Below are 12,238 nucleotides of genomic sequence, written 5' to 3' on the forward strand. Positions count from 1 at the left end.
TTCAATCCTCAGTACCGCCAAAAAACCCCAAAACAAAACAAAAAAACTAAACGATTCGACATTAAATGAGTGTCTCATATTTTATTTACCATTATTATAAAATGTTAAAGGCATATTCTTTACTTATTAACCTCAGACTTAAAAAAATATTCCTGTAAAAAAATAAACCACAGTAAAGCTATCCACATGTAAATAACTACATATTGGATATAAATGCATAAATTATCACTTCCTGATCAGCAAACATTTAATAAGGTTGACACACAGGCAGATGTTTGTAATAACGCTGTGGTGACCACCTAAGCACCACGGCCACCCAAGATGTGTGGCCCTTTACCCGCACTAGTGCCCCTTACAACACACCTAATACTAAGGATTCTGATGTTCCACTCATTGTATTCGAAATGTGACTTTGAGAATCTTTTCCTCAATTATTTTTCATAAAAATATTTTATTGAATTTTTGTGGTTGTAAATACAAAGTTTTCTCTGTTGATGTCAACCCAAAGAATGTTTTGAGCAGAGGTCTGAGTATTAAAACCCAAGAGCTGTCCCTGGGCAAATGAGAGCGGGGGCCCTCTGTGGGCGTGGCCAGGCGTTTTCTCACATGTTCTGTTTTCAGGTTTTAGGTGATAAGCATGGAAACGCTCTGTGGCTTAATGAGAGAGAGTGCTCAATTCAGAGAAGAAACCAGAAGGTGGTGGAGGAAGCCCCAAGGTAAGGCGCTCCTAAGGAGCATCCACACAGAACCTGCTTTGATGTGCTTTCTAGAGTTCTTTTTATTGGCCAGCTTTCTTTAACAATATAGACTGTCTTAATGCCTACTTTTTCTTTTTTTGAAGGAGGAAGAAGGTACTGGGGATTGAACCCAAGGGTGTTCTACCTCTAAGCTACATTCCCATTCCCTTCATATATATATATGTACTTTTTTGCAGTACTGGGGATGGAATCCAGGAGCATTCTACCTCTGAACAACACTCCAGCTCTTTCTTTCTCTCTTTCTTTCTCTCTCCCTTCCTTCCTTCCTTTCTTAATTACTTTCTTACTTTCCTTCTTTCTTGTACTGAGAGTTGAACCCAGGGACTTTTCTACTCTGGGCTATACTCCCAGACCTATTTTATATTTTATTTGGAAACAGGGTCTCACTAAGTTGCTGAGAGCCTCACTAAGTATCTGAGGCTGGCTTTGAACCCGTGCCATCCTCCTGTCTCAGCCTCCCATGTACTGGAATTACAGATGTGTGTCACCACACATACTTAATGTCTATTTTTGTAACTAGGAATTTGTTTCTTGATCTTCCTACATGCTTTAGTGCATTAAACCTTGTAAATACTTGAAAAAGAAGTGAGTTTTTATTAGAAGAAGTTGGGTAGACTATAACTCTGCCTCCACAGACTTCTAAGTAGTATAGAACCTGCTTGTATTTCATGGAATTTCTGGATATATGCCTTTCAGGTTCTCGTGTTGGTGAAGTTTTCATGAAGTTGGTCCTGAACTTTTCCTACTAGGAGACTTCCAGGGCACAGCTCTTGAAGATATCTTGATTTTTCAAGGCCTTTGGGTTCTTCTCTAGACTTTCTTTGGCATGCTTTATGTAGCGGTGTCATAAAGCCTCATTTCTAAATTGATGCTAGGTTGGTATTTGTGTCTCTTCTGGTATTCATTCTTTAAAAAAAAAACAGTTGAATGCACATAGTTTAAAAACTTTTTGACATTTACAGGCACTGAAAGATATATCTGGTGGTAGCTTTATTTAGCATAGCCAGCATATCTTGATATAGTGTTTGTATAGTTTCTGAAAAGAGTAGGCGTGAATAAGGGACTAACAGTATGCAGGGTGATGGTAATTAAACCCTAGTCGTAGTACCCTGAGGAGTTATGGAATGGCGGAGTAGTTTTAAGGGCCCGCCAGTCCTCTGAGAGCCCAGTCATACTGATTCAAGTCCCCTTCACTTGAGCTGTGGCCTCTGGACCAGAAGGGTGCATCGCGGTGGTGCTGGACCAGCTTCTGGCTCAGGCCTCCCGGCTGCCACTTGCCTCACGAGATGCTCACTCTTAAAGCCAGCCACTGGTGCTGTGAGAACCACCTGCCAGCCAGCGTGGGATGTGGCCCTCCGCCCAGGACGGAAGAAGGCAAAAGAGGAGAAGGCCAGGAAGCAGTTCCCGGTGCTTCCCCGCTCCCTGAGATTGTAGAAGGATCTGGAAGCTGAAGTTTTGGTTACATGACACCCATCTAAAGTTAGGCACTAACTAACTCTAGGCTGGAAAATGTCTTTTTCCCTGCAGCAGCCATGTTCTCTGCTACAATGCTAGTAGTGTAGATGAAGGGGAAGAAGGATGCTGGTAGCACCGTGAGCATCTCAGACCCGATTCTACTGCAACTTTGCGTTTGCTTGCCTCACGTACCATTTTCTTTTTTTTGTTTTTTAATTTTTATTGGTGTTTTGTAGTCATACTTCTCAATGGGGTACAAGATAGCAGAGGCACACATGCACACATCACTCCTTTAGCCCTCCCCCAGTTCCCACCCCGTTCCCTCCCCTTCCCTCCTTCTCATGTTTGGCTTGGTGATCGACACTGATGTTTGTTAAAGCACATCATGTGCACTAGAGAATTTCCCTGTCCCCCTCCTCCCCTCCTTCTCAGTTAGGTCGCTTTATTTGCTTATCTGTAATCTCTCCTCCTTCATCTACACGTCCTCCTAGACCCATTTTCTCCCAAGCTTCCACATATTAGGGAGCATCCTATTTCTTACTTTTTGTGACCGACTGATCTCGCTTATCATAATGTCCTCTAGTTCCATCCAGTTCCCTGTAAATGACATAATTTTGTTCTTCATTATGGCTGAATAAAATTCCATTGTGTACATATCCCATAATTTTCTAATCCATTCATCTGTTGATGGACATCTTGGCTGGTTCCGTAGTTTGGCAATGGTGAATTGTGCAGCTCTGAACACAGATACACATGCATGAGTTTGGTAGTTTAGTTTCCAGGCTTTTGGATAGATACCCAGAAGTGGTATTGCTTGATCATATGGTAGGTAAGTTTCCTTTCATCTGAGGCTCCTCCATACTGTTTTCCAAAGTGGTTTCACTAATTTGCAATCCCACCAACAATGTTTTAGAGTTCACACTTCTCCACATCCTCGCAAGCATTTGTTGTTGTTTGTGTTTTGAATGATTGCCATTCTAGTTGGAGTTAGGTAAAATCTCAGGATAGTTTTGATTTGCATCTCTCTGATTGCTAATGATGTTGAGCATTTTTCATGCATTTATTGGCCATTTGAATTTCTTTATAAAGTGTCTATTTAGTTCACTTGCCCATTATTTTTTTAAGGCTGAGTTTCTTGAGTTCTCTGAATATAAAATTGAAAAAGACCTTAGAAGATGGAAAAATCTTCCATGTTCTTGGATAGGCAGAATAAATACCATTAAAATGGCCATTTTTCCAAAAGTGATCTATAGATTCAATGCAATACCTACTAAATTACCAAGGTCATTTCTGAGAAACAGAAAAATCAGTCCTTACATTCATTTGGAACTACAAAAAACCCAGAATAGCCAAAGTAGTTCTAGCAACAAAAACCATGCAGGAGGAATCACAATACCTGGCTTTAAACTATACTACAAAGGCATAGTAATAAAAACAGCATGGTACGGACACAAAAACAGATGCATATACCAGTGGAGCAGGATATAAGACTCAGAAACAAATCTGCACACTTACAGCTAATTGATTTTTGAGAAACAGGCCAAAAAACATACACTAGGAAAAAAAAAAAAAGATGGCCTCTTCAACAAATGGTTGGCAAAACTAGCTAACCATATGCAGAAAAATGGAAGTAAGCTCCATTTTCTCACTGTGTTCAAGAGTCAATTCAAAATGGTTCAAAGAATTGGAAATTAGACCAGAGACCTTGCAGCTCCTTGAAGAGGGCATAGGCCCAACATGGCAACTCATAGGCACAGGTAAAAACCTCGTCAACAAGACACCAAAGGCACAGAAACTGAAAGGCAGATCAATATGTGGGGTTGCAGTAAACCGAAGAGCTTCTGTACAGCAAAGGAAACTATCAGGAACCTCAACAGAGAGCTGACGGAATGGGAGAAAATATTTTTGTCAAGTATTCTGTCGATAGAGGACTAATATCTAGAATATGTCATTTTCAATTTAATTAGCTTTCTTTCTTTATGCTTATCTAAGTCTTACCTTGAATAGAAATCTTTCACAGGCTGGGAACCTTGAATCATGATTTTTGTTTGTCTCTTCCTTTTGCCGAGAGATAAAAGTTTTCCCATATGAATATCACGTCTATTAGAGAAGAAAAGAAGAAAACTGAAAGCAACAGAAGTCAAAATAAAAACAACCGAGTGCAGATCACTAATATTGACTTAATATGTACCCATGCGTGGTAAAATGTTAAAATAAATGGCTTTTGTAGTTTTCAGACCCTGCAGTAAGAATCTGCCTCCCAGCATTCAGGGCCGGGCTGAAGCTGGGGCTCCTTGATGCGCCATTTCCCTTACCATGAACCCAAGAGTCTGTACCAGACAGAGAGGAAATTGACTTCACACTGAAATTTCTCCATTGTTAGGATGTTAGTCTTCAGTTGGTTTTCTTCTTCTGGTTGTATTAGTTTTGTCAGCCAGTTACTGTTGAACTGTCATCAATGCCTGCACTCATTAGGTTAGTACAGAACTATATTTATAATAGGTAAGATTCATTAACATACGGTCTTGTACTCATGGACTAATCCTGGCACGTCTAAAGGGGGCTGCTCGGAGGAACGTTTCCCACTTGTGAAGTCTTCTTGCCCACCCTTACCCCACCCCAGTGCATCTGTTCACTGCTCTAGACCTAACTAGCAGCTTGTACAGAACTGAGGTAAAATACTAGTGTTTAGAGACACCAAACCCCAAATATGAGGAATGAGACAGGAAAACTACCACATCTTTGGCTGAAAGGGTTGGGGGGTGTTGTAGATGAAAAGAATCGTTATTGACCCAAATCATTCAAACCCAGTGTCTATTTGGGTCCTGATTCAAAGAAACAAGTTATACAAAAATATTTATGGGGTCATCAGGAAGTTTGAATCCTGACCAGATATAAATTAAATGCCAAGAGATTGTTAAGAAGGTTTTAACTTTTTAAGTGTGGTTGTATTAAAAATATATTCATTTTATAGAAAGAAATATGAGAGTTTTTACAGATGAAATACTACACAATTTTTTCTTTACTTCAAAATTAAAAACAAAACAAATTAAGTGGCCGTAGCAGAGGAATGGGCATGTGGCATAGATAAATCAAAAGTAACTACAAGTGGACGATTGTTACATATTGGAGAAAGAGCCATGCAAGTTCATCATGCTGTCCATGACACACATTTGACGTGTCATCGAATTCTCATTTGAAAATAACTTAAATAGAAAAGTAACCAGTGTTTTGATCTCGAGAGCCTTTCTTTCTTAGAAGCAAATTTTAAAAACAGGTAGTACATATATAAAGTTCCAATATTCTGTATAATCTGAGGTTAACTAAAGTGTTTTGTACTTAATGCAGTAGATATATACTATAGAACATAAAGAGAATAATTTGTGTGTGTGTGTGATACTGAGGACTGAACCTGGGGGCATTCTACCTCTGAGCTACACCCCCAGCCCTATTTTTTATTGAAACAGAGTTTCGCTAAATTGTGGAGGGCCTCACTAGGTAGCTGAGCCTGGCCACAAACCACGATCCTTTTGTCTCGAGCTCCTGAATCCACCACCATACCCAGCAAGAGTATAGTGTTTTGAACTCTTAAATTGATGTAGATGATCTGAGTAAAATTTAAGGCAATTCATATGTAATGCACCCAAAGATAACTTGAGTGTTTTTGAAAATGCAGAAGAGTGCCTTTTGTATTTGTAGCATCTTTCTGGATCCCGAGACTCGCAGAGTGATGGGGGAACAGGCCGTGGCCCTGGCCAGAGCAGTGAAGTACTCCTCTGCAGGAACCGTGGAGTTCCTCGTGGATTCCAAGAAGAATTTCTACTTCTTGGAAATGAACACCAGACTCCAGGTAAGGAGGGCAGCTTCCATTCCTCTCCATACCGCCGTCCCTGCCTGTCCTTTTTTTTTTTTTTTTTTTTAATCTTATAGAAGTTAAAAATGAGTCTCATAACTTGTGAAAGGCTTGGTTTTTATTCTCGTGCTACCTGTTAAGAAGGAGCGGTAAGGGTCCTGTTAACTTGAAGGTCAATGTCTTGCCCATCTGCGTTTTGCTGTCCATATGTCAGGTTAGAAAGTCCACTTTGATCCTGTTTGGATCCTTTCAGGTTGGGTTGTGTTTGTCAGGGCTGAGGTGCTGTTAAGAGAAACTGCTTTAGATATTCTGAATAGAGTGTTTATCAGCATTCTTGCATCTATAATCTAAAAGATTGAGCACATCAGAGAACTACAGCAACATATGCATTCCTATGTTTATAGCAGCGCAATTCGTAATAGCCAAAATATGGACCCAGCCTAGGTCTCCATCAACAGATGAATGGATTGAAAAACGATGGGAAATACACACAATGGAATTCTATTCAGCCATAAAGAAGAACAAAATCGTGTCATTTGTAAGAAGATGGAAAGCCCTGGAGAACATTATGTTAAGTGAGATCAGCCAGGCACAGAAAGAGAAGGGACATATGTTTTCTCTAATATGCCCAAGCTAGGGAGTATTAGGGATACCAGAGGGACTCCAGATAATGGAGGGGAAACCTCAGCAAAGCTAGAATGGAAGGATAGGAGAGGAAGAAGGCTGAGGTTGATTAATGGAGGAGTTATATCCAAATATGTGTAAAAGTATGAATATAGCATGGTCAACCTGGACACTCATTGTTGGGGTAAAGGGAACAGGGAGGGGAGAGGGCACCAAGCACAGTCTAAATGTATTCCATTTTCAGTATGTTCCACATATAAATAAAACTAAAAAAAAGATTGACCACATAACTTAGAGGAAAAAAGATTTATTTTATCTTTTTGTGATACTGGGATGGAACCCAGGGGCCTTCTACCTCCGGGCCACACTCCCAGACCTATTTTATTATTTTATTTGAAAATAGGGTCTTGCTCTATTGCTGAGAGCCTCACTAAGTAGCTGAGGCTGGCTTCAGCCCTGTGATCCTCCTGTCTCAGCCTCCCAAGTACTGGGATTACAAGCGTGCGCCACCACGCCCAGCTGAAGATTTATTTTCTTACGGTTTCGGTTCAGCTCATGTGAGGCCCAGACCCCAGGGCTCAGAGCATGGCAGTGGGAGGTGGAGAAAGGACGAGCTCATGGCTGCGCTTCTCACAGCATGGAGGCCGGAAGCCAGAGAGAGCCGGGAGGGAGGAACCCTTACCTGCTACTGGGTGCCACCTGGGTAAAGGCATTACAATGAATAACACTTCTGGGGTTACAGCCCTCATGACACAATCAAATCCAAACAATAAGTGAGCTCTTGAGGGGACATTGTATATCTAATTATGACAAATAGAAAGGGATTAAGCACTTAACAAACTCTGGAAGGGATGGAGGAAGAAAGGGAACCTAGAGGAGGACTCCTGCCCTGGGAGCAGCCACCAGGCTCCCGAGGGACCCTACCTCTGCCAGTTCTGAGGGCGAGGGCAGTGCCCGCTGGACCCACGAGCTTCCTTGACTCGCTGCTCTCGTGCCAGCCAGGACTCAGGGTGTCGCTGGTGCTGGGATGGGCAGCTCTATTTCTTTCCTTTTTGGTCTTTTAAAAATTCAAATTGTGAGCTAAACACATACAGAAAACTCCATAGAACACAGAAGTATTGTTGAACAAATTATTATAAAGCAAAAACCCTTGTGTACTGAGCTTCGTCTAGAGCACGAAACTGCCAGCACTTTTTTTTTTTTGGCATACTGTTGATAGAACCCAGGGGCATTCTATCTCCAAGCGACACCCCCAGCCCTATGTTTTACTCTTTATTTTGAAACAGGGTCTCACTGAGTTGCAGAGGGCCTCACTAAGTAGCTGAGGCTGTCCTTGAACTGCGATCCTCCGGTCTCAGCCTCCTGGACGCCGGGATGACAAGCGTGCGCTCTCCGCGATCCTCCGGTCTCAGCCTCCTGGACGCCGGGATGACAAGCGTGCGCTCTCCTCGTGTTCGCTCTCGTTCCCGTCCGTCTTCTCAGGAGCCGGCTCACGTTCCCACAGACCGCTCAGCCTCCTCGCGCTTCAGACGGTTCTTCCTTTGGCTTGTGGGTAGCTCAGCAGCTCAGTCAGCTTTGCACGTTTAAGTTTATGTTAGTAGAATCGCTCATACAGGACACACAGTGTTTTGCCTGGCTTCTTTGCTGATGTCCTGTGTGTGAGGTGCGAGCTGCCCTACGATGCTCTCTTGAAGAAAACGCCACTGTTGATTGTCCTTCCCCTTTCTTAGACAGTCGGGGTATTTCCACTGCTAAGGCACTCTCCTTAGTTTGCTAGGGCTACCGTATCAAATAGTCATAAACCGCGCGGCTTCACATACACACATTTACCCTCTCACACATCAGGAGGACAAAGTCAGACATCAAGGTGTCAGCAGACTCAGCCCCTCCCTTGGGGCCTTGAGGAGGGGGCCAGGCCTCTCTGGAGCGTCTGAGGTTGCCAACAGTCCTCGTCATTCCTCAGTGATGACAGCAAAGCTCCCGCCCCGCCCCTCACTGGTTCTCCCAGTGCATCTCCACGCACCAAGTCCCCTCTGTCTACCTGGACCCCAGTGACATTGCATTTCAGGGCCACCCCACTCCACTGTGACCTTATCTTAAATTGACTACCTCTACCACGACCAGATTTCCAACTAAGATCACATTCACAGCTTGTGGGTAGACATGGATTGTGAAGAGATTCTGTTCAGTCCTGCGCACCATTCAGAGGACGTCTTTGGTATGTGGAGGCAGATAGCAGATTGGTGGTTGCCTGGCACTGGTGTGGGCAGATGGGGAGTTATGGGCTGGCTGCTAACAGACACCGAGATCAGCCATACTCAGGCCTGAAAATGCATCCGCCCTTCTTCCTAGGCCTTAGTGGCTGTGGGGCGGGAGGGTGGGAGGCCCTCCAGGCAGAAGTTGAGCCGACCTGGAGGTGGGTGGTGCTGCTGCCGCTGTGGTTTTCCCTCATGCGCCACTGGGTTGCGTGAGGGTTCTTTGCAGTTTCTATCCATCTCAGCTCTGGGCCTTTCCTCTGAGCCCGTGCTTCACTGAAGCCTCTCCCCAGGGCCCGCCTTCTCTTTCTCTCTCTTAGACCCTCGCCAGCCCACTGGTGGCCGGGAAGGGCTGCCCAAGGACTGGGATGACAAGTGTGCGCCACCACGCCCAGCTGAGCTGTTGGATTTTCCATCAGGTAGCCTTGGTAGGGGTTCTGAAGATTCGGGAAACGTTAATCACAAATACTAGGTTAGGGAATGGCGAGGTAATCCAGAATAGGGGCGGATGAAGCGAGACTGATCAGAAATGCTGGGCCAGTCTTCAGACGAGTCTGACTCAGCGCCTGTGCCCTGCGGTTCTGAAGTGGGTCCCTCCGTGCCCCCCTCGCAAGCGACAGGAAGTCTCATGGTCTGCGCCCACCTGGTTTTCTCAGTCTTTCCTGAAGTCTGTCTTTTGCATGGTGTATCTTTCTTTATCCCTTTACTCTTGACCTGTGCCCTTTTGGACATTTGACCTGAGTCTGTAATTTCTTGACCAAGTTTGACAGCTTGGTCTTGTACCTGACCACTTGCTCCATAGAAACACTGACAGTGTTTCTATGAGAAATTCCTTTTCTCAATTCCTTTTGTTTCTGGAAATTCCTTTTAATGGTATGCTTGTGGCAGACTCTTTTTCTCGGTAGCCAATGGTCCATTTGGCCTTCTTTCATGAGAGTCATTTTTACTTGTCTTAGAATTTTGAGTTAGGTCAGTATTTTTTCCAACTTGTTTTATTCTACAACTCATGGCTATTTCTGGTGAGATACTCTCATCCTATCTTCTGCTCATTTGGAGATGATTACTGTTTTTTTTTTGACAGCATTATGCATTTTGTCTTTTTTCTTAGATTTTTCTTCAGTTCTGATACATACGCACGTTTGTGCTGGAATTCATTTAATTTCTTGAGGTTGTGGGTTAATGTCTTTCAACAGTCTTTGAAAATTCTCCGTTATCACTTCTGACATAATCTCTTCTTTCTCCTTCTGGATTTTCAGTTTAGGGCTCTTTAATATATCTTTTGTGTTTCTTACGTTGTCTTTGATATTTCTCGTCTCTTGGCTAATTTCTTATAACCTGTTTTTGTTACTCTCTCGAGCTATATTTAATTAGTTAATCACCTACTGAGTTTCTAATGTTAGTTGTTTTCAGTCCAGAGAAGATTTCTATTTTATTACTTTAAAAATGCAATTCAGTGGTTTTTGTTTGCTTTTTGTTTCTATCTCTTCTTACATCCCACCCAAATTTTTAATTTTTTTTCTTTTTTCGAACGTAATTAGCATAGTTGCTTTGTAGCATGTGTGATAGGTTCAATATTTTAAGTCTTGTATTATTATCTGTTGTTTCTGCTTAGTTTCTTGTGTGCCTTTTCATCTCTGGCTCTATATTGACTGTTTAGAAATTGTTTTTGTGTTTGTTAATAGGGTAATGGTTTCTTTTTTTTTTTTTTCTTGTGGTGGTACTGGGGTTCCTGGAAGCCCTTCTACCTCCGGGCTACACTCCCAGACCTATTTTATATTCTTTTTATTTGGAAACAGGGTCTCATAAGCCAGCGTGGCCGGCTTGAACCTGCGCGACTCTCCTGTCCCCGCCCCAAGCGCAGGGATGACAAGCGTGCCCACCACGCCCGGCTGTGGTTTCTTTCTTACAGAGTTTTCAGTGTTTTCTTGCTGCATGCCATGGACAATACCAGTTTGTGACCTCAGCATTCCAAGTTCAAAGTGTGAGGTTCCTTAAACTCCTGAGGGGCTGCAGAGCCCCTCTGTGGATTCTTTAAAGTGGGGGTGATTTATCGATGTTCTCATTTCCCGTGGTCACTTGTCTTTGTGGTTGTCCGTTCGTCCTTTCTTTCCTTCTTTCTTTCTTTCTTTCTTTCTTTCTTTCTTTCTTTCTTTCTTTCTTTCTTTCTTTCTTTCTTGTACTGAGGATTAAACCCGGGGCATTCTACCTCTGAGCCAAACCTCCAGCTTTATTTTACTTCTTATTTTGAAACAGGTCTCACCCCGTTGCCGAGGGTCTCGCCCAGTGGTTGCTGAGCTGGTCTTGGACCTGTGATGCTGTTGTCTCAGCTCCAGGTGCTGGGATTCTAGCACGTGCTGTCACTCCAGCTGTTGGTTGTGCCACCAACCATACTGCCGAGATTCATAGTCTTATTTTCCTGGAATGGCAATTGCCTTTGGGGCAGAAATGGTGTTGAGTTTTGGGTTTATGTCTCTGTGTTCATCTTTGGTTATTTAGCTGGTAATTCATGTTTTTACAGAAATCCAGATTCCCCTATCCCTACTCCAGCTGTTAAGGAGTTTTCAGTAGCTGTGAGCTCAGGTCCCAGGCTGATGGCTTCACAGGTACATTCTGCCTGTAGGTTAAATAAATCTGTACCCTGCCACCTCGCCCCACTGAGCAGTATGTGGTGGTGGAATCCTGGCTCTTCCTCCCTGTTGCCTTCCTTCTTTTCTCCCAGCTCACCCATGCAAGTGTTGATGGCGGAGCGGGAGTCTCACCAGTCGCATGGAGAGCCTCAGTTGCAGTGGAGACCATGAGTAGGGATCTTAAGCCAATGGTCTCCTACACCTTGGAAGGAGTTGGTGGGCAAATCTAGGACCAGCCCACCATTTTCATGTGAATAGACTTACCAAAGTGTTAATCTGTAAATTTGTGTAAAAAATTAAAAACCCTGTACTTTGTTATAAAGGATAACTAAGCCAGGCAGGGTGGTGCACGTTTATAATCCCAGCATTTGGGATTGCAGTTTGCTGCCCACCTCAGCTACTTAGTGAGGCCCTTTGCAACTCAGTGAGACCCTGCTTCAAAATAAAGAATAAAAAATAGGGTTAGGAGTGTAGGTTGGAGATTGAATGACCCTGGGTTCCATCCTCAGTACCGCCAAAAAAAAAAAAAAAAAAAAAGAAGTGTAACTATCAAATAACAGGGTTGATTTTTATTTAGTATAGCAGAAATTATGTATCTAGATGCATTTTAGGGCCAGTATCGTAAATATTAGCAGCATCTGTGTGCTTATTAACTCAGTATTTGTT

The 12,238-nt window shown here is 43.1% G+C and overlaps 1 protein-coding gene across 9 annotated transcripts in view; it reads left to right on the forward strand.

Moving 5' to 3' along the window:
- The window catches only part of PCCA (propionyl-CoA carboxylase subunit alpha), a gene marked incomplete at both ends in the record, with an annotated part of 369,697 nt that overhangs the window by 158,220 nt on the left and 199,239 nt on the right, over positions 1-12,238 (forward strand). For all 9 annotated transcript variants that reach the window (XM_080689189.1, XM_080689192.1, XM_080689190.1 and 6 more), the window contains 2 exons: positions 622-716; positions 5,913-6,063. In XM_080689189.1, the coding sequence (XP_080545315.1) occupies positions 622-716; positions 5,913-6,063 (246 nt within the window). The remainder of the gene's footprint in view (positions 1-621; positions 717-5,912; positions 6,064-12,238) is intronic.

Source organism: Muscardinus avellanarius (genome assembly GCF_963383645.1).
Source record: "Muscardinus avellanarius genome assembly, chromosome: 2".
NCBI lineage: Eukaryota > Metazoa > Chordata > Mammalia > Rodentia > Gliridae > Muscardinus > Muscardinus avellanarius.